The sequence below is a fragment of the Barbus barbus genome (assembly GCF_936440315.1).
Source record: "Barbus barbus genome assembly, chromosome: 31".
Taxonomy (NCBI): domain Eukaryota; kingdom Metazoa; phylum Chordata; class Actinopteri; order Cypriniformes; family Cyprinidae; genus Barbus; species Barbus barbus.
In genome coordinates, this window is record NC_136759.1 from 21,116,880 (window position 1) to 21,139,172 (window position 22,293).

General features: G+C 35.5%; 2 protein-coding genes across 2 annotated transcripts in view; one reads left to right on the top strand and one right to left on the bottom strand.

Moving 5' to 3' along the window:
• LOC306851571 (1,4-alpha-glucan-branching enzyme-like) overlaps positions 1–22,293 on the bottom strand; it is a 153,014-nt gene that overhangs the window by 121,232 nt on the left and 9,489 nt on the right. The window contains exons 2-3 of the mRNA XM_079387902.1: positions 8,524–8,693; positions 5,122–5,237 (exon numbers count right to left, since the gene is read on the bottom strand). Of these exons, the coding sequence (XP_079244028.1) occupies positions 5,122–5,237; positions 8,524–8,693 (286 nt within the window). The remainder of the gene's footprint in view (positions 1–5,121; positions 5,238–8,523; positions 8,694–22,293) is intronic.
• LOC306851075 (uncharacterized protein) lies at positions 11,556–16,253 on the top strand. Its single transcript, XM_079387136.1, has 5 exons — positions 11,556–11,781; positions 12,707–12,742; positions 13,141–13,296; positions 15,104–15,196; positions 15,666–16,253. The coding sequence occupies exons 1-5, from the start codon at positions 11,752–11,754 to the stop codon at positions 15,990–15,992; spliced, it is 642 nt and encodes a 213-aa protein (XP_079243262.1). The 5' UTR covers positions 11,556–11,751; the 3' UTR covers positions 15,993–16,253.

A 22,293-nucleotide genomic window follows, 5' to 3' on the forward strand; every position in this document is an offset into this window, starting at 1 on the left:
TCATATCAAATTGTGTTGCTGAACAAGGCTTGAAAGTCCATGCCATGTTTCTGTGAATAATCTAACAATGCAAGGAAGCTTATGTATGTCTGTGTACTGCATTTCAAGAACTGTTTATCTGATCATTCAGCTGCTCATTTATAATAGTTTAAACATATCTCTTATAGAACATATTTTTTGTAAAAAAATGTATTTAGTTATTTTTGTAAAATAATAAATATAAAAATGCCTAATGAATCAAGGGATGTCGGTTTATTCATCTTTAAATATGTGGAGGACCTGGACACACTTCATATGAAGTTTTGTTGAGGAACAAGGCCTGAATGTCAATGTCATGTTGTTATAATCTATCAAAGCAAGCAATCTCTGTTCAGCGAATGTATGTGTCTCCTACTGCATACTGTATGGAGAACTGTCAATCCTTTCATTCAAATGTTAACACTTGATAAGTGGAACAACACATCTTTAGAAAATTAAATGACAATCATAAATTATAACAATGTGTTGTGACTTTTACAATAACAAAATCTAATTATCCCTTTTAAATTTTATAAATCTAAAAGGTGTCTTAGGTAGTTTAAAATCGATAGTAATAAATGAGAATTTATCTCATTACAATAAGGTTGAATAAGGTAAGGTGTAGAGGTTTTTTATTACAATTAGCCTAATTTAATCAACCTTAATCATTTAATCAAATTTAAGTGTTTTACAGGCTCTTGTGATGAGAAATCAGCTCTGTACATTAGACATATTAAATATATTACATTTAAGTTGTGCCATTTTAGCCTAGACATCCTTTAAATAAATAAGAAAACGTGTATTAGTAAAACGAAAGGCAACATTATTTTATTTAGATCCCAGAAACGGCTGTAAATTGCTTGGACAAAACGTTACTTCCGGGTTTCCCGGGGAATAACAAGAGGTGACGTATATTATAGGGCGTGGTTTCTGACGTAACGTTTTGACGCGAGCGTGACTGTATTGGTATGGGCGTGGCTTGTGACGTCACACTTGGATGTGGGCGGGGTTGGATGTCCACCGCAGGATGCAGCGAGCCCTACTTGCATATGTGTGTCACAACATTGCAGTGAAAGTTGCGACAGATTTTTATTTTGTTTAGTGGTGAATTTGTATTTCTTAATTTCAAGAATACATGTCCTTCTCAAAAAATTAGCATATTGTGATAAAGTTCATTATTTTCTGTAATGTACTGATAAACATTAGACTTTCATATATTTTAGATTCATTACAACACAACTGAAGTAGTTCAAGCCTTTTATTGTTTTAATATTGATGATTTTGGCATACAGCTCATGAAAACCTCAAAAAATTAGCATATCATGAAAAGGTTCTCTAAACGAGCTATTAACCTAATCATCTGAATCAACTAATTAACTCTAAACACCTGCAAAAGATTCCTGAGGCTTTTAAAAACTCCCAGCCTGGTTCATTACTCAAAACCGCAATCATGGGTAAGACTGCCGACCTGACTGCTGTCCAGAAGGCCATCATTGACACCCTCAAGCAAGAGGGTAAGACACAGAAAGAAATTTCTGAACGAATAGGCTGTTCCCAGAGTGCTGTATCAAGGCACCTCAGTGGGAAGTCTGTGGGAAGGAAAAAGTGTGGCAGAAAACGCAGCACAACGAGAAGAGGTGACCGGACCCTGAGGAAGATTGTGGAGAAGGACCGATTCCAGACCTTGGGGGACCTGCGGAAGCAGTGGACTGAGTCTGGAGTAGAAACATCCAGAGCCACCGTGTACAGGCGTGTGCAGGAAATGGGCTACAGGTGCCGCATTCCCCAGGTCAAGCCAGTTTTGAACCAGAAACAGCGGCAGAAGCGCCTGACCTGGGCTACAGAGAAGCAGCACTGGACTGTTGCTCAGTGGTCCAAAGTACTTTTTTCGGATGAAAGCAAATTTTGCATGTCATTCGGAAATCAAGGTGCCAGAGTCTGGAGGAAGACTGGGGAGAGGGAAATGCCAAAATGCCTGAAGTCCAGTGTCAAGTACCCACAGTCAGTGATGGTCTGGGGTGCCATGTCAGCTGCTGGTGTTGGTCCACTGTGTTTTATCAAGGGCAGGGTCAATGCAGCTAGCTATCAGGAGATTTTGGAGCACTTCATGCTTCCATCTGCTGAAAAGCTTTATGGAGATGATTTCATTTTTCAGCACGACCTGGCACCTGCTCACAGTGCCAAAACCACTGGTAAATGGTTTACTGACCATGGTATTACTGTGCTCAATTGGCCTGCCAACTCTCCTGATCTGAACCCCATAGAGAATCTGTGGGATATTGTGAAGAGAAAGTTGAGAGACGCAAGACCCAACACTCTGGATGAGCTTAAGGCTGCTATCGAAGTATCCTGGGCCTCCATAACACCTCAGCAGTGCCACAGGCTGATTGCCTCCATGCCACGCCGCATTGAAGCAGTCATTTCTGCAAAAGGATTCCCGACCAAGTATTGAGTGCATAAATGAACATAATGGCCATTCTTTTATTGGTCGGATGAAATATGCTAATTTTTTGAGATAGGAATTTTGGGTTTTCATGAGCTGTATGCCAAAATCATCAATATTAAAACAATAAAAGGCTTGAACTACTTCAGTTGTGTTGTAATGAATCTAAAATATATGAAAGTCTAATGTTTATCAGTACATTACAGAAAATAATTAACTTTATCACAATATGCTAATTTTTTTAGAAGGACCTGTATTTCTTGCAATTCTAAACATTTTTACAATTCAACATAATTTGAGTATTATGTTACATTTCCTACCAGCCACCTGCAAAAAAATATATATTTTTTTACTTTACTGACCGGCTAATGTCAGTTTGTCAAATTATATAGTATAGGTATATATCTGGTATATATCAGGTGCATAAAACAAACACCCTTTGTAAGAACACAAGGTCTCTCCATCATGATGTGAGCCTGTGGCATGAAGCAGAAAGAATAAGACAGTCCACTTCCGGACCACTTTTCACTAGAAACATGATCCAGTTGACTCAACTCATCCGAGTCCAGTCTGAGGGCCTGAACTGGGACAGGGCCAGGGTCTGCATCTGGTTCTTATCGTCCAGAGCCTGACCTGAAGAAGACAACAGGAACAAAGCAACCAGAAAAGCAGCATGTGCCCAGTGAGTGGCATCTACCTGCCATCAATCAAGCCTCTGCCAGCATGTCACACAACATAATGGACAACAGGAGCACAAGAGGCTGGACTAAACACAGAGATACAGAACCGGCTTTGTAAGCAGATCGATTAGAAATTAATCTCAGTTTATAGCCAGCAAATGGGTCTATGATGCAATTTTTTGGTCAATTAATTTATTCAAAAATACATAAAAAAAAAAAAAAATACATACAATGCCTTTTATACACATCTATATACAACAATATGATGAGCATATTTTTAATCTATGATTAATTTGTAAAGATACAGGAAAAAATGAAATTCTTTAAATGAAGACTTAAAATGTCAAATAATTTGACACTTTAAAAAGGAAAAATTAGTTTAGGCCACAAAATGTCATGTGGTGCAACTATAATATTTTTTAATTAAACCTATTTCCAAAAAAAAATAATAATAATAATAATAAATAATAATAATAATAATAATAATAATAAAGCTAAAAAATTAAATAATATTTTATAAAAATAAAATTATATTTAAAACAATTTTTTAAACCGATTATGATGTATACTCAAGTGTATTCAAGGTTATACGGAAAATATGTTATTTTTACTTGATGGTTACACCATATGACATTTCTAGAGTCAATACATGTAAACTATTCTTGAAAATGGTATGAAAGTTTCTGAAAATCATACATAAAAGTGTACATTTCTAAGAACTTGGCACACGTGTTTTAAAACAGATTTTTAAAGATTTTTCAATAACCAAACAGTTGACGGTAGCCATTGACCTCTATAGTAATTTTTCCCATACTACGGAAGTCAATGGCTACCATCAGCTGTTTGGTTACCAACATTCTTCAAAATATCTTCTTTTGTGCTCAACAGAAGAAAAACTAGAAATACTTGTTTAAAACAAGCAGAGGTTGTGTATAATGATGACAATTTTAATTTTTGGTGAACTATCCCTGGTTAAGGTTCTTCAGGTTCCATTTGGAAAAATGTATTAAATTACATTAGTTAAAGAGATAGTTCACCCAAAAATGAAAAGTATGTCATAATTTACTCACCTTCATGAGACTTTGATTAATCAAAACACAAATGAAGATTTTTATTGAAAGCTGTTTCTGTCCCTCTATTGAAAGTCCAGGAAACCAACATGATAAGATCCAGAAAGGTTATAAAGGCATTGTAAATCGAATCCATATGAATCAAGCAGTTTAATCCAAGTCCTGTGAAGAGATGTAATTGCTTAACATGATGAAAAGATTTAATTTAGTTACCTAGACTTTCAACAGAAAGATAGAAACTCAGGTTTTATTACACATAACTTAATTTGTGTTTCAAAGTTTTACCAAAGTCTCGTGATTTAGAAAGTGAGAAAACTAAGACAATTTTCATTCTTGGGTGAATTATCTCTTTATCTCTATTAATGTGAGGTAATGTTACTGCAATTTCAATATTTACCAATACATTATTACAATCATAAGTCACAAAATGACCCTATTAAGGCACCACTATGGCCTGTAGATGATAGAAAGCAGCAGAGCAAGTTGTTATATTCTGATGCGAGAATATTATGCATGGATGAATCGTTCACAATAATATCAAGAATGTGTGTTCAAGTAAATAAAGTCCATTCAGCTTGTTGACTTTAATTGAATGTACAATCTCGAATTGAGTGAAGAGTCCAAGCGATCCCACAGGACCGCGCTTCAATTTGTTTAAAATTAACGCTCTGTGTTTTAAACCTCATGGGTGTGAAGCTCCAAACTGGAGCGGCGTTATTAAAAACATATGCTGTTGAAGTGCATCAAATGGCTTGAAAGTCACAGCTGTTGCTGTATCTTTAACATTGACACGCCATCCATAAAACAGCTGAATATTAAAGCCATCTTGACAGCGCATAAAGCCTTCATAATACCTCAGCGCCTCATCCAGGCTAATGAAGTAAACAAACCAGCTAATGCATCTGCTCACCTTCAGCTTGGAGTTATGAGCGACAGCAGGTGTCTTGTCCTCTTTTGGGGGTATGTGCAGCTCCCATTTCCCAAAGTCCTTTTTAGTGTAGGGATGTGAAAAATTATCCCAGCCATCTATTAAAAGAAAGCAATTGCAGTTAAAAACTTTCCTTGCTCGATACATAACATTACATACACAATTTTTGAAGAAAAGGTGAGCGGTTTTGTCTGTGTAAAACTTGCAAGGATGGTGTGATGTGTTTGGTAAGATGCTATGAGTGCTTTTTAGTGTGCGGTTGCATCGTTGCTAGGGTGTTCTGAGTGGTTGCTAGGGAAAGTGAAATAGGGATGTGCAAAACTACAGGTTTTCAAAATGGACTAGCTGATTGTTTAGCTGTTCATAACTAATCATAACATTTAATTCTAGAACCTCCGATCTGAAAATAACCACTGGAACGTCCAATGAAATCTGACATCAGACACACACACACAGTATATATTTTTCAAATATTTACATGTATATATTTATATTATTTATATTACAGATAAATATATTTAATATATAAACATAACATTTTTCTTAAATATATACATGTGTGTGTGTGTATATATATACACATATGTATGTTTATATAGACAATAAATATACACAGTACAGACATATTATGTAAACAAAAACGTTTATTTTGGATGTGATTTATCACGATGAATTGTTTGACAGCACTACTAATAACTAAAACAAAGCATACTAATTAAGCTACAAATGAACAATTTAGATGGTGCTCTCGGATCATTTCGAGGTATCAACCTCAAATTTGGATCACAACTTGTTTAGATTTATGGCTTGGATTTTATGAAACATGTTTTAGAAAATAAATTTTTTATTTAAAAAAAAAGTGAAAGTAGTATTTTTGCGCATTTTTTTGCGCATAAAGAAGACACTTGGTAGATTAATAAAGAAAAAATAATAATTAAGCAATAATAAAGAAAAATTATAAACATATAGAAGTTGGACATTTCAGGTCTATGCTCAAACAGTGGTTATTAATTATTGCATAAAAAAATGTAATAACAAAATCATTTTTGACCACCACACAAGGTGCACCAGAGGGATAAAAAAAGTGCATCATAACAGAGAGAGAGAAAAAAAATACAAATCTAAAAATGCTACATTAAAAAAATAAAGTTCCCTTAGCATATAAGGTGAAAAACTGTTAATTGGTTTAACAAAGCATTATAATTTTCATAGTAAAACGCTGTTAGTTTCTGTGAATGAATAACATTAATTAGCGTATAATTTACGTCTGAAAAATGTAAAAATGACACAACATTTATTTCATATTTATGTTATCCGTAATGTATATTGGGTGCTTTGTGATATTTTTGGTGCATTATTGTAGTATCGTGTTACCCTGGTCGTGTTTTATCTTTGTTTTCTATTTTACAAGCTGTGTATTAATATGCTGGTTATCACATTGTATGGCAATTTAGTAATTCACGTTTGATATATTAACATTACATCATATACCAAGTTGTAAAATATACAGGTACCAGTATGTCTGTGAATTTTTGGTCTGTGGCCAGTTTGTTTATTTTTTTTTACTGCAGATTCAACAGGATCATTTTACACTCTCCAACTATCTGCATGATTTGAGTTATAATTCATGTCTTTCACACACTGTATGCCAAGTTTTAATAATTAGTGTTAGGAGTTTGTTCAAATCCTGAGAAACAGCAACAGTGATGCTTATCTATCTGTTGCCTAATTTGCATGCTCTCTGATAAAATTACTAACAACCATTTGTTTATTCAAAAACCATGTAAGTTCTGCCATGTGATCAAAGACTACAGAATTTGGCCTGCGGTCTGTAAAGTCTGGCTCATTACTTCTTTAAAGAAAAAAACCTTACACTTCCTAATGACTAGAAAAGACTAGCAAATGCCTTCAAATCCTGCATTCATGCACTTTCTCGGTGAGAAATCATTATGCCAGACTTTTGACAAACAAAAGATTTCAAAAGAAAGGCCCTTAGTGACTGACTGACTGACTGACTGCATTTGGTCTTGTAGGCAAGTCAGATAACCTTGAAGGGATTCTTCTTTTTGTCTTAACCTGAACACAATGTTCTTTCATCTGGTTTAAGATGAAAAAAATGATCTGTCAAAGAGAACAAACAGTCAACTACAAATTGACATAAGATATAGATGAATAGGCAGACTAACTCTTGTATGATTTATGAATTCTGCAAAGGAACAAAATATCCGTACAATAACAAAACTTTCTGAATTATAAATAGAGACAAAGCTGAAATGTTTTTGACAGCACCTTGCATATAACCTCTATTTGCACAACACAAAATATTAAAAATAAATCAAATGTGTTACCTTATTATTTACATAAAGCTGTCTTGCATTTTAAGTATAGTACAGTATGGCTGAATATTTAAATTAATTGTTATTGATGCACAGTCTTATACATTTAAATTTTACTCAACATGCAGCATCTGCAAATAAGTCAAATATTGTACCTTGGTTTTTGTGTAAAACTGTTGCATTTTAAGTGTAGTACATATAATCCATTAAAATAATCAATATTGATGTACAGTGTATTGTAGATTATATTAAATGTTTCTAAATACAAAATTTGAAAAATAGGTCAAATATTTGACCTTATTATTTACATAAAACTGTTGCATTGTAATTGTAGTACAGTATGTCTTAATATTTAAGCCATCATCTATATTAATGTAAAGTCATCAATCATCAAGCCAAAAATCAAAATCATTAATCATATATTAATCAGTCATTAATGTACAAAGTGTATTACACTTATACATTGCATTTGAATGTAACTACATATACAAAATCTGAAATATTTTGCTTTATTATTTACATAAAACTGTTGCATTTTAAGTATAGTACTGTATAGCTTCATATTTTAAGCCATTAAAATAATAATTATTAATGTCTTGTACATAACATTTTATTTTTAAACATTTGAAAATAAATCAAATCATCATTATTCATGTACTCAGATTTTTACCTGTATAATAAATTAAATATTTGTACTAAATCAATTATTTTACCTACATATTACATAATATATAACAGTGAGAGTTACATTTTAAACGTATAGAACCATATTCTTATTTTTTTTTAACATTCAAATAATCATTATTGGTTAAACTAGTCTTTTATATTCTAATTTTACTAAATGTGGAACGGGCAATGAGCCATTTAGCTGAACTTCAGCTTCTTAACTTCAGCTTTGGCTGAAGTTAACTTAACATTGTATTTTTGCTTGACGCCTAATTTTAATGGGATTCGAGATCTAACAAAAATCACTGCAGTACTACCCGACGGGAAGATGGCAAGTGCCTGGGGCTTTAGGGAAAAGGCCTTAGAATGAGAAAAGACGTACTGAAGTCTCCAGTGAGGAACAGAGCCTCAGCGGCCGGGGCCCACTCCTTAAAGATGAGGTTGTTGTCTGGCATCCGCTGTACTCCGTAACTCTTATAGCTGCGTGTGAACTGATCAAAGCCTCCTTCGGCCTCCTCAAGGAGTGTGAGCTGCTTCTCAAACAGCCCATACCTTCAAAAACAAAGCAGAGGAATACTTCTTAGCAACCATAGACAGAATAGATGTTGTATCTCACACATTAAAGCAAGTTCCACAGCTGAAAATCCTACAAAACATGAATATGTGTAATGCCTCTGCGCATCAGCCATATTAAATATATCATACCATAAAGACGCTATGGGCAAAATACAAAACAAGTATATCCCAATACACACAAGAAAACAAACCAAGAGAAATCTGAGTGACTTAACCAATTTATTTGGCATTCAAAAGCCTCATCTGAATTATTTATTAAGTTAATATTTTATATTATTTTATACACCTCCTATTGAACAACCCTTGGCAGAAGAACAACATTTACCCCCAGGATCGTCTTTGAAATCTCAAAGTTGAGTTCGCATTTGAAAAAAGCCGCCCACTCATGTATATTGATGGAGGTTGCCATTGACCCGGCATCTTCGACACACTGCACATTACATCACCCGGAGACACTAAACACCTAAGCATGCGTTCTGTTCTTTGACTTCCCTTCTGTTTTCAATATCATCCATCTTCTTAAACCGAAATATGGGCACTGAGCCAGCCAAGTGCTGTCAGATGCTCGATTTTCTACAAGGGAGATGAAGTTCACCTCCCGCCTTCTGGCCATCAACAAAGGTGTGCCACAAGGCTCTGTACTCCCCCCACGTCACATTTTCTTGTTCACAAATATGCTAGCTTCACTTCAAAGCAGAGAACACTGGCTGAATGATGGTATAACAATATATACCACATGATAGTCAAAATAGTAAGTCGATTTTACTATTTATGACCAAAACTATTTATACCATGGTACATATTAAAGATGTTTTTTTTTTTTTAGTTCAGATGTTTTATAACATGAAGAAGATTTGTTTTGCACTGATGCTAAACATAATAGCTTATAGTGAATAAATCTTTTAAACACACTACTGTTCAAATGTTTGGAGTTAGAAGTTTGTTTGCTTTTGTTTTTTGTTTTTTGTAAGAAATGTATACTTTTATTTAGCAAGGATGCATTAAATTGTTCAAAAGTGCCAATAAAGACATTTAGGCCAATAAATGTTACAAAATGGAAATATTAAGCAGCACAACTGTTTTCAACATTGATAATAAGAAGAAATGTTTCTTGTGCACCAAATCAGCATATTAGAATGATTTCTGAAGGATCATCTCACTCTGAAGACTGGAGTAATGGCTGCTGAAAATAAAAGTTTACATCACTGTGGCTGGAACAAATTACATTTTTAAATATATTTATTTCAAATTGCAATAATCTTACATAATATTACAGTTTTTATTATATTTTTGATCAAATGTTAGGCTTGATGATACTTTTCAAAAGTACTGACTGCAAACCTTTTAACCGCATTGCGCACATGGATACTGTGATATAAAATTACTCGTACTGTGATATAAAATTTCAGTCATATCCAACTCTACAGCACAATTCCTGAAAATACAACACATTATCAGCTAGAAGTAGATAAAGCAATCACCTGATGTGCTAACAATAAGCTACGAATGACCTTTTTGAGGTCACTTCATTCCTCAGGCACTTACAGACCTCAAACTCCCTGTCTCCATCAACAGCCAATAAACTGCCATAACAGACTACTTACGATTCTTAGGCACCTATATCAGTTGTTCTCTAAAAATGGCATATCAACACAGACTCTCATCAGTAAGGCATATCAGACATGATCTTCCTCAGACAAATCAAGGAAGTGAGGAGTCAGCCAACACTTCCTTGTTCGATTCTGCAGAGCCATTTTGCACAAACAAGCCAACAAGAAAAAACACATTGTTAGGGGAAAAACACACACATATTATTGACTTCAAAAACACACTTGAACAACATCATCTTACCAACTGCTGTCAGACCACAATAAAGCTTGCAATCAAGAAAACATCTGTGTGTATGTTAAAGGAACACTTTTTTTGAAAATAGGCTCATTTTACAACTCCAGTGATATTGGATGATATTACGCATCGCCTGAAAGTAGTCCCCAGCTATATCATAACTTTACCTAGCTGGGGACTACTTTCAGGCACTGCGCAATATCATTGCGCCTGCTGCACCCATGGTACAGCAGCAAAGTTCCTTGATTATTATGCCAGGATGAGAGTATAGTTCGTAGCCATATCGGCCTAGAAAATCGCAACTTTTCATTTTCGGACGGTCTTAGTACACGATGTACCAACAGAAGAGTCAAGCTTTAAATAGGAAAATTATCAAAACTTATTGGTAATTTTTGATGAACCAAATGCTAATGGTCTAATCAGATTCAATGATCTATGCTAAGCTAAGCTAAAAGTGCTACCGCCAGACCCGGAGATCGGCTGAATGGATTCAAAAATGGTAAAACTCAACTGTTTAACACTAGGGAGTTGTAAAATCAGCCTATTTTAAAAAAAAAACGTTAGTATTTTAGAGTGTTCCTTTAATAAAGTATGTGGATATCAAAAAATGTGCCAATACCTATATCAAATAGCATTTATTTATTTGTTTGTTAATTATTTCTACCTTATTCTTTGTGGTGAAATCTTAAATATTTAAGTAATGTAAAAAATTTGAATTAAGTATTTAATAATAAATTACATTTTTAGTGATTCGCCTGTTTATATGTTGCATAGTGAACTTACTGCTTATATTTGTCCACATTTTTTATTTGTTTATTTATTTTTTATAAATAGCCTGTGTGGTTTTGTCCCATCCCATAGAGTATTTATAATTTGTACTCTACAGTGCATTTATAGTGCTGTACACTGAAAAAAGTAAATCTGAGTGGATGTAAATGTTAAGTAATTAAAATGCGTGATATCAACAATAAAATGTTATGTTTGTATCTTTACATTAATATATCTAGTTTTGAATTAATCTGCATTTGTTCAAAACACAAAACAATGTGTATTTTTTTCCTTCACAAAATTAATCTAAGTAATCCCAGCCAAGCTTTTTAGGTACACACGCACAACAAACAATACCTTGTTGTATTTACTCGGTACAAAAAAAAACTCCCCCTTCCTGTTTCGTTGCATTCAAACGAAGATGAAGACGAAGACGCGGACTGAACTTAAGGTAAGAATAAAGTTAGCAAATTAACAGTTAATGTTACTTGGGTTGGTACATTCTTTACAGTTCTTGAATTGTTGTACAAAAACGAGGCTTTAAATGTAATTGAAGATTGTTGTACGTGGATTTTCTAATTAGCATTAGGCCTACCGTGTGGTTACGCTGATAGGTGGCTATAGTTGCTTTACATGTAACGGTAGGCCTAATTGAAACTTTGCAAGTGGAGATAAAATAGTTTGTTGTAGTGTAATTTGAAGCTTACATTAGAATGCAGCAATAAAATAAGGCATGCAAGTTAACGTAGTGTAAGCACGTGGAGTTTTAGAACATCCATGAATAATGTAGTGTAACGTCGTTTTTTTTTTTATCTGGGTCTTATTTTATTCTTTAAAAAATATGTTTTTGTGTTTAAGTGACTGATGGGAACAACAATCTTTTAAATCGGCCCTAGGCTATCCAAACGTGCGCGCATTTGTAGAAATATCGATTTAGTTTTCAAACTATTTGGTCATACAGAATGCATAAGTTACTCCATTTACCACCGATCTGAAGAGTTGAAAGAGCGCGCTCTGTCTGTTTCTCTTCGTGGTTTGCGTTAGTTAGGACGGTAGTTTGGACGGTCTATGGTTAGATCGCTCATTAGAGGTTTACAGCTGTCAATCATTTTACGTGACCATAATCCTGCCTTCTGCATGACGCGGTTCCCTGTACACTTTCTCACCTGAGCTCCGAGGAAAAACAAACACAAAGAAACCTTTCATATGAAACTGAAGACAATTAGCTGTCTGATCGGCAGGTCAACTACCTGCAGTGTTTGTGGAGAGAAGAAAATGTGAAACTATTTTTAATTATAGTTATAGTTAAATGATTTGCTATGATTTGGGTTTCATGCTTTGGCCAGTTACTAACCATAACACTGTGTCCTTACCAGGTGACTCTCCTGACAAGTAGGCTACACTGGATAAAGGTAAGTAACTTTCAATAAATTATATTTAAATTATATAATACATTTATTGTAGTGAGGAAACTGGGGGTAAAGTTATAACTCAGTTGGCAAAGGTCCAGTTGTCCTGTTTTTTTATTTTTTTATTTGCTTTTCACAGAGTAAATTTATAGTCCTGTAAAAAAGTGACTTAGGAGTAGTGTGGAATTTGCTGAAACTAAGCTGCTAACTTAACTAAACTGAAACCATGCACTTAAATTAGCTCTCATCCGGTGTAGCATCCCAGACATCAGGCCACCTAAATGTCGTTCTTAGTGTATTTCTAGGGTTACTTTTTCTAGTTGGTATTCTGTTTCTCTGTGTCTCTAATTCTTTTCTTTCAGTATCTCATGTCTCTCCATCTTTCTTGGTCTCTTTCTCAGATCGAGGAGGAATTCCAGAGGATCACACTGAAGCCACTGCAGTCCACATTCTTTGGGAAGTTGGACGAATACACGCCTAAATTGTTGAGACTCTACAGGAGGAAGGGAGGAGCTGTTGGGAAGAAACTTGATGAGACTCTTGAAATCATGAATGAGGCATGTACTTTTAAAATTGTAGCTGTTACTTTAATGTTGTAGCATTCCGATATCTGTACTTAAAGGGTCACACAAAAATTAAATTTCTGTCATTAATTTCTTACCCTCATTTCGTTCCAAACCCGTAAGACCTTCTTTCATCTTCGGTACACAAATTAAGATATTTTTGATAAAATCTGAGAACTTTCTGACCCTCCATAGACCGCAACGTCATTGCAACTTTTAAGGTCCAGAAAGGCGGTCAAAACATCGTTAAAATAGTCCATGTGACTCCAGTGGCTCAACCTTAATGCCATGAAGCAGCGAGAATACTTTTTGTGCACACAAAAATAATGACATTATTCAACTATTTCATCTCTTCCATGTCAGTCTCCTATGCTGTTCACGTAGTAAACACAGCGTTGCCTTTCCGTGTTCTACTTCAAAACGCCAGCTCAGTATTGGCCTCTGGTTGGCCAGCTCCTGCGTCAGCATCACATGCATGCATCATTGTGCTTGCGTGAACAGTGTCGGCCAGTAGTAAGCCGGTGTTGAAGCGCAACTCTGTGTTTACTACATAACCCGTGTAGGAGACTGACACAGTAGAGACGAAATTGTTAAAGTTGTTCTTTTTGTGTTTTTTTGCACACAAAAACAAATACTTGTCGCTTCATCACATTAAGGTTGAGCCACTGTAGTCACATGAACTATTTTAACGATACTTCCTTTCTGGGCCTTGAAAGTGGTTATGACGTTGCTGTCTATGAAGGGGTGAGACAGCTCTCAGATTTCATCAGAAATATCTTAATTTGTGTAATCTTACAGGTTTAGAACAATATGAGGATGAGTAATTGACAGAATTTTAACTTAAAGGGTCAGTTCACCCGGAAATGAAAATTCTGTCAGCAATTACTCGCCCTCATGTCGTTCCATACATGTAAGACATTCGTTCATCTTCAGAACACAAATGAAGATATTTTTGAAATCTGAGAGCTGTCTCACTCCTCCATAGGCTGATTGGTAATTGCATCTATCAAGGCCCAGAAAGTTAGTAAAGACATCGTTAAAATAGTCCAAGTGACTACAGTGGCTCAACCTTAACTTTATGAAGCGACGAGAATACTTTTTGTGTGAAAAAACCCCACAAAAATAACAACTTTATTCAACTATTTATTTTCTTCCGTGTGGGACTCTGACGTGAGTTCATGAGAGCCCCACGATGCATGCGCGAGAACGCAGATGACGTCCTGACATAGCCGGAAGCGCTTCACTGTTTGTTTACAATCAGGGGACATACTGTGTATGTAAGCTATTTGAATTCCACATTGATTATGCTTTAGGTCACGATGTAGTGTTTAAAATGGTTCTAAATTGTTCAAAATCTGCGGACATATTTACAAAGACAGTTTTATGTACAGTGCGCATCTTCCTCTGCTTGTTAACAGACAGTGAAACGCTTCTGGCTATGAGGTCGTCATCTTCAGCATCTTCTCAGTTCTCGCCCATGCGTCGTGACGCTCTCATGAACTCACGTCAGAGGCCCACACGGAAGAAAATAAATAGCTGAATAAGGTCGTTATTTTTGGGTTTTTTGCGCACAAGTATTCTCGTCGCTTCATAAAGTTAAGGTTGAGCTACTGTAGTCACTTGGACTATTTTAACAATGTCTTTACTTCCTTTCTGGGCCTTGAAAGTGGTCATGATGAGTTCTCACATTTCATAAAAAATATCTTAATTTGTGTTCCTAAAATGAACGAAAGAATTTGAGAATTTTCATTTTTGGGTGAACTAACCCTTTAATATAATCCCATATTTTATATATTTGTAGGACAACAGCATTGAGTCCAGAAGAGAAACTGTGATCAGAGGCCTCATTCTCTACCTTGGTGAAAAGACAGAGGAATTAATCAAGGACTACTGGGTAAAGAAATTATATTTCTGCATAGGTATACTGAAAGATTTTCAAATGTATTTCTTGATTTATATAGAAAGTTTTACACTGCACTTATATACATATTACATATATGTATATAATATACACACTCATATATACACATGACTCTCTCCACATAAATATTTTTCAGTTCACACAAGATTGTTATTGTATATAAATGTAGACAAATGCATGTGAGAAAAAAATTGTCTTAAATCACAACACCGCTCAAAACTACCACAGCAACCACGTAATCCCGCCCAAATCCCGACAACACGCAGCACATTCTTCGAGTGACTTTCGGGCACAAATTGTACATAAGTGTATAGATCAAAACTACCACAGCAACCACGTAATCCCACCCAGATTTCTGTTCAGAGGGAGAGCAAAGAGCTAAATGCATTCTTCACATTAGCAAACAAAAAGTAGGTTAAATTCTCTCTGGTATATTTCACAGGTTTGTGTTGACGACGATGCTGCACCCATCCAAGAGGCCATCACTTCATTTGTACTCAACATCTTTGTGGTCAGCAAAGCCAGGGATGGAGGTCTCGAGAAGCAAGCTGGAATAGCCATCGAGGGAGCAGAGGTCCTTTTTTGCATTCCCAGTGTAGCACATGCTTGCACCTACCTTATGGGCCTTATTTATGCCTTGGAGCTAAGCTATTCAAAGAAACTTAAATACACCTTTGAGGTATTTCAGAAGATCTTCCTGGAGCTGGAGGATGTTAACAAAAACATGTCCTCCAAAATTCACGATCTCAAGATCAGCTTACTGGCCTAAAAGCGATACAGACATTGTTGACAACTTTTACGGTTCAATTTCTCAGGTTCTCCTAATGCACTCTCAATAGTAACTACTATTGCATTTTCATATAGGGACCATGTTTTGTCTGTTAATGAGCATTTGAAGGAAACATGACTGTGAAGAAGCGAGAAACGCATGACTCATGGAAAATATTTTGCACAACGTGAATTTATTGTAATTTTATTGTGATAAGCTACTAAGCTACCCAAAGAAACTGAAATGTAGGTTTCTTAGAAGATCTCCATTTTCATACGTGATCATACATGTGTAAGTGTGTTGTTTTAAAGTTTTAGAGTATGTTACTGTACAGGACTGAAAAACGCAATTTTATAGAAAATATTCTGTAAAGGTCTTTTTTTTTTTTTTTAGACAATAAAGCCTGTCAACTTTCACTTAATGAGCTTTCTTCTAGCACCACCATGAAGCACAATTTTCTATTGTAAACAATGTCTCATCCTGTGAGGTGGATATATTTTATTATACTTTGTTTTATACTGACCTTGTCAGTTTTTACTATCAAATGGCCAAAATGTCAGCTTTATGTAATGTAATGTAATAACTAGATTTCCATATTTGATGAGTACATTCTACTGGCATTCTGTACCAGTGTTGAACTTTTACTATAGTAGTAAAACATTACTATTTGCATTTATAATACTCAGTTGCTAATTAGAAAATTTGAGTACATGTAACTTTAAAATACACTAACAAATTTTGAAAACAGTAGATCCCACTTGAAATTTGTAATATTGAAATGTAAAAATTAAGTTGGATTCAATCAAAAATACACATTTAGAACTCTTAAAGTTATGTAGATCACACACACACAAAAATGACTAGAGCAATGCTAAAATTAAGTTAACTTTATGTACAAATTTTATTTCAACAAACAGAAAAATTAAGTAGTTTGTACAAAGACTAGTCTTGTTGGATCTACATAATAAAATTATGCAAAAGAATTCATCATATTTTTTAAGTAAATCAAGCAGAGAATTTTTATCAGTGTAGTTACATTTTGTCTCATGGTTATAAAAGCTATACTAAAAGCTATTTAAACCCCGTTCATATGTCATAAAATATGCTAAACTATTCTAATCTGTAGAAGTTTTTTTTTTTTTTTTTTGACAAGAACAGAGTCACATGACTTAATGTGAAAACATGAGCTGAAAATGTCCATGACACTTAACATCACAAAGGCAAAAGTACTTAATAAACGTCATTTAAGCTACTTCAAAGCTAAAAAGAAACAAGCTCTCGAGTCCTACTTGTTTATTTCTGAACAACCAGTACTTCTGTCGCAGAGCTCTACATTAACAGTGACTTAACATCTGATTTTGAAACGTAAGAGCTCACAACTCACTAGAGAACACCTTATGGCTAATTCTCATTCTTCAAAACAATCAATAGCATTTAAGATCCCCTTTGCCACCTGCTGCTTATCAGATTCCCTGGTTGGATGCCGTCGCTACAAAAATTAAATGCTGTATCTAAACAGCTAAGCTCTCAGTGGTCTGTCAAACGCCTACAGCATTCACACACAGGGCGATTTTCTGCGATAAAACAACTGGAACTCATTCGTTTTCAATAAGAGTTGGTGGTTTCCGGCAGCATGAGAAATAATGGTGCGATGAAGCTGAGCTCAACTTTCTGCAAATGAGCAGCAATTACCAACAAAGCTAAAAACGGCTAGTTGAATCCAACTTTCTAGAGACTTATGAACCAGAACGCCCCTTCAGGCCCACTGCTGGAGATGTTGATGGGTTGAAGAATAGGCCAAAGCTCTTGGATGGTGCCCGAAGATGAAGAGGGCAAGCTGTTCCAGTCTGAACAGCCAAAATATGTCTGCATCCTCAATGTGAACTTTAAGCCTGAAGGGCTGACAGGCCTGGCATGGTCAAGCAGAACCCTTGGGGCTTGTCCATTTAGGTCCCAGACACCTTCAAAACAAATGTCCCATGACATGTTTTGATTTTCTGAACTCTTTTGAATACATTTTGATGCTGCTTAAACGTGCTCTGGGCAGCTGAATGGACCCCAGGCTAGCTTGCGGTTGATTTTACCATTTTGGATGCGGTAAACTACACATTTAGTGGTGTTTGCTTGAGGCAGATTGTTAGGGAGAGGTATGCTAAACCATAACTATGTGAGTGGACAGACAGTTTTCTTGTCGTTGATACCAAAACGAGGGAAAAACCATCAAGCCACATAATAGAGATATGGTCAGCGCTAAATGACTAAATGTAAATTTCTTTAAAAAAAATAATACATCCTACTGACCCCGAACTTTTAAACAGTAGTGCATATGGACACTATAAGCACAGCTCATCAATAGGGTAACTGAGGGTATTCTTTGAGTGAATAATACACAGACTAAATGAATAAAACCTAAAATTACACAAAACAATAATAAGTCTTTTCAAAAACACTGACCTACAGATTATCCATAATAACAGATACATTGCTCACAGCAGGCATGGAATTTGAAGTCTAACAGTAAGTGTCGCTAAATTATGTGTAAATTTGTGGATTAGTTACATAAGGCAAAGCTTTGATAACTGTAATGCTGAAAGGGAGGAATTGACAGACACAATAGACCACGAGAGGGTTTCACAGTGCTGTCAGTCTAGTGCTTACAGTTAGTACACTAAAGCGGAGCATGCTGTCAGCATGCTAAAGGCCTATCAAAACTCTGTTCATCCCCTGTAGATCACAACCACTGGAAATCACAATGAACCACAAACTAAATATATACTAAATGTTGTAGTAGAACAAAATAATTGCAGATCAGTCAAATCTTCACATTAAGCAACATCCTACATGCTTCAAAGAAATGAATGATGTGCTTTAACCACAGCCAATCAGCAGCAGAGTAGAATTAAATCTGATTGATTCATCTATTAAGTGCACTTGACAAGAAATGATGCATGATGATTCATCATTTGATAAACTTTTAACACTTTACTAAAAGGGTTCATTTGTTAGCATTAGTGCATTAGGTAACTTTTTTTTTAACTGCATTTATTAACCCATATTAAAGGGCACCTATGCCATGTTTTACAAGATGTAATGTAAGTCTCAAGTGTCCCCAAAATGTACCTGTGAAGTTTCAGCTCAAAATACCCCACAGATCATGTATTGTATCATTCTGAAAATGCCTATTTTGAGTGGAAGCAGAAACACACTCCGTTTTTGTGCATGTCTCTTTAAATGCAAATGAGCTCCTGCCTCCTTTTCCAGAATAGGGCTGTGCCTTTACTGCTCGTATCTCAGATCGCTGCCAAAAAACATCGGTTTGGTTTTGATTATAATGTATATCACGACGAAGTAATGTGACAGTAAGTGACAGTAATTTTATTAGTAAGTGACAGCAGCATACGCTGTTAGTATGACTCAAAAATAAAATAAAAGCAGAAAATCACTCGCTGCTCTGGACTGAATAACATCTATAGCTTCAATAAGACAATGTTTCTTACGCGAATGCTGTTTTTAAATGCTCTAGTGTGAAGATAAACATGGCGGATTGTGTGCGGCTCACTCAGGGCAAGGGTCTTTGCTCGGCAGTGTCCTTCAACAGTCGTGGGCGGGGCTTGTAAAATGTGACATCACATTTTACAGATTCTGTGACCGGCTTGCTCTGAGACGCTTATGATTTATGCAGATTTTTTTTTAAAACAGGAGCATGTGGATTTATACAATCGGGAGGTTGTGTACACACACACTGCTAACACACATTTATGTTCAAACATGTAAAAGTTAATTTTGCATAACAGGTGCCCTTTAATGATTAATTTATAAATCTACTAGTGTTCATGGTCAAAAATGTGCTGTCAGTATTTTTAAATACTTTTACAGCAAGGATGCAATAAATTGATCAAAAGTGACAGTAAAGACATTTATAATAATACACAGTAATTCTATTAAAAAAAATAACTGTTCAGGATATCAAAGAATCCTGGAAAAAAAAATAATAATAAAATAAAGTACAAAAATAGCCAGCACAACCGTTTTCAACATTGGTATCATTGCACCAGCACCTTTTCATTATATTATAATGATTTCTGAAGGAAGATGTGACACTAGAGTGGAGTTAATTTAATCACAGTTAATTAAACCCGTTTACAATTTTACAGTTTTACTGTATTTGTGATTAAATACTGCAATCACAAATACAGTAAAACAGTAATAGCATTTGCATTGGTGAGCATAAATTTCAAAAACAAAATAAATAAATAAATCTCACTGACAAAACATTTGAGCAGCAATCTACGTACAAATGAACATGAACCAATATTAATAAATGCTGTAAGTGTTCATCATAAGTTCACGATACCTAAAGTATTAACTAAAGTTAACAAAAATAACCTTCACGTAAAGTGGTACCATTAAACTTGGCTGTTCGTGAATGAATTCATTGTCATGTGAAATCACAATGAGGCAGTTTAACCTCTGGCATTTGGTTTTAAAGATTTAAGCCTTTTTAAAGTTTCTCTCACGAACCACTTTAACAAGCACAGACATATGATATGAATACAAATATGCTCATATACGGTCAGTGTCAAGCACATATTTATTTGGGGAGAGAAAAGAAATTTTTTCTTTTCAAACATTAAAAGAAATTAACATAAATCAATGCATAAACAGACAGCACCGTTACAGTGCCATATTTAAAAAGGTTACTGGCTTACTAATCCATCCTTCATCCTTGACTGCCATCGGTATGAATGTAAATGAACGATTTTACACTTAAATGCAGCATAATACGTGTCAAGAGCAAGCATAGTGGGAAAATTGCATATTGTAGTACATGCAAATGGTTACTTAAGTTTATAAATAGCATTAAATTGCTTAAATCACATTGCACATAACATGTTGGACCCCAAAGCAATTTCTATTGGCTGATAGGACTTTTCTTTTAAATCAATTTGATGTCTGATTACCAATCTTATGATTTATGTCATCAGAACTATATGACAATGTCTTCTAAACAATACACGTTAAGGCTAGTTCACACTACAGGATTTTAAGCCCGATTTAAGCCCGATTTGAAAGTTAACGAGCTCGCCGACAGGTCGGGCTGTAATCGGGGGAAAATCTGCAGGTGATCGGCGCTTCTCGATCTTTATGTGTGAACTACACAACGATGCATCAAAGATGCTCGCTGACGATTTAATATTGCCAAACAAATATCTAGCATGCCAAATATCTGGACCGGTCAGCCGACTCGACATCACGTGGTGTCAGGTGTGGTGACGAGCTACAGCCAATGAAAGAGCAAGGCATGGGTTGAGGTCACCGGAAGAAAAACAGCAGCAACTTCGCTTAAAGAAAAGGCTTATATTTTTGCACATAAGCGTCTTTCACAGGCTTTTGGCTGCTATATTTTTTATTAACCACCAGTTGTTACTGTTGCCATGACCGACAAACACTCACACTACACTCCTGTTCTCAAGCAGTGAAAAACACATCTCAGAGCAAAGAGGAAACTGACCACACACCGACAGAGAAGACAGAGCAGGTTACTGCTGATATGAAACAAGGTCTCAGGACTCTCAGCTTTTAAATCGAGTCATTTTTAAAGAAATTCAAACAATAAATACCTTTTTGTGGCTCTTCAATGTGTCGTGACAGATCACTGTATTGCCTCAGTTCAAACACGTGAACCGATCATCTTTTCATATTTACTTAATGCACGAAATTACCATGAATAAACATCAGAAGGTGTTTAATTTCATCCGAGGAACACACCATTTTAAGTCCACCGAAGTTAATCTACTCCTGTCTGATTTGTGGTTAAGGTTAGAAGAGATGCATCTGCGGCTACTGGGCATGCGCATTTACATATTTTCCGAGCCCACAATATAACGTGAACCCTAACCCTTCGGTCCCTAACCCTCTTTGTGAATGGTCAATTCTCGCGTGTTTTCATGATAAAACGTGGTTTAGGGACCGAATCGAGTAGTTGGGTGACAGAGTTGTTGTCAGCTCCTGTAGTGTGTAACCCCTGGTTGTGGATCATTTACATAAAGTCATGTAGTGTGAACGCCACAACGACTAAAAGACAGACAATGAAGTCATGTAGTCTGAACGGCACAGCGACCTGCCGACGTGTAAAGTCCTGTAGTGTGAACTTGGCTTTAAATGACTGAATATACTGTATAGAATGGTGAAATTAAACTTGGATTAGCGTACTATATTTACTAGCCAAATACTTCAGTTTTCACAGAAAAAAGGTACAAAAGCTTTTACTTGCACTCCACCCTTTCAAAAGGAAAACCTT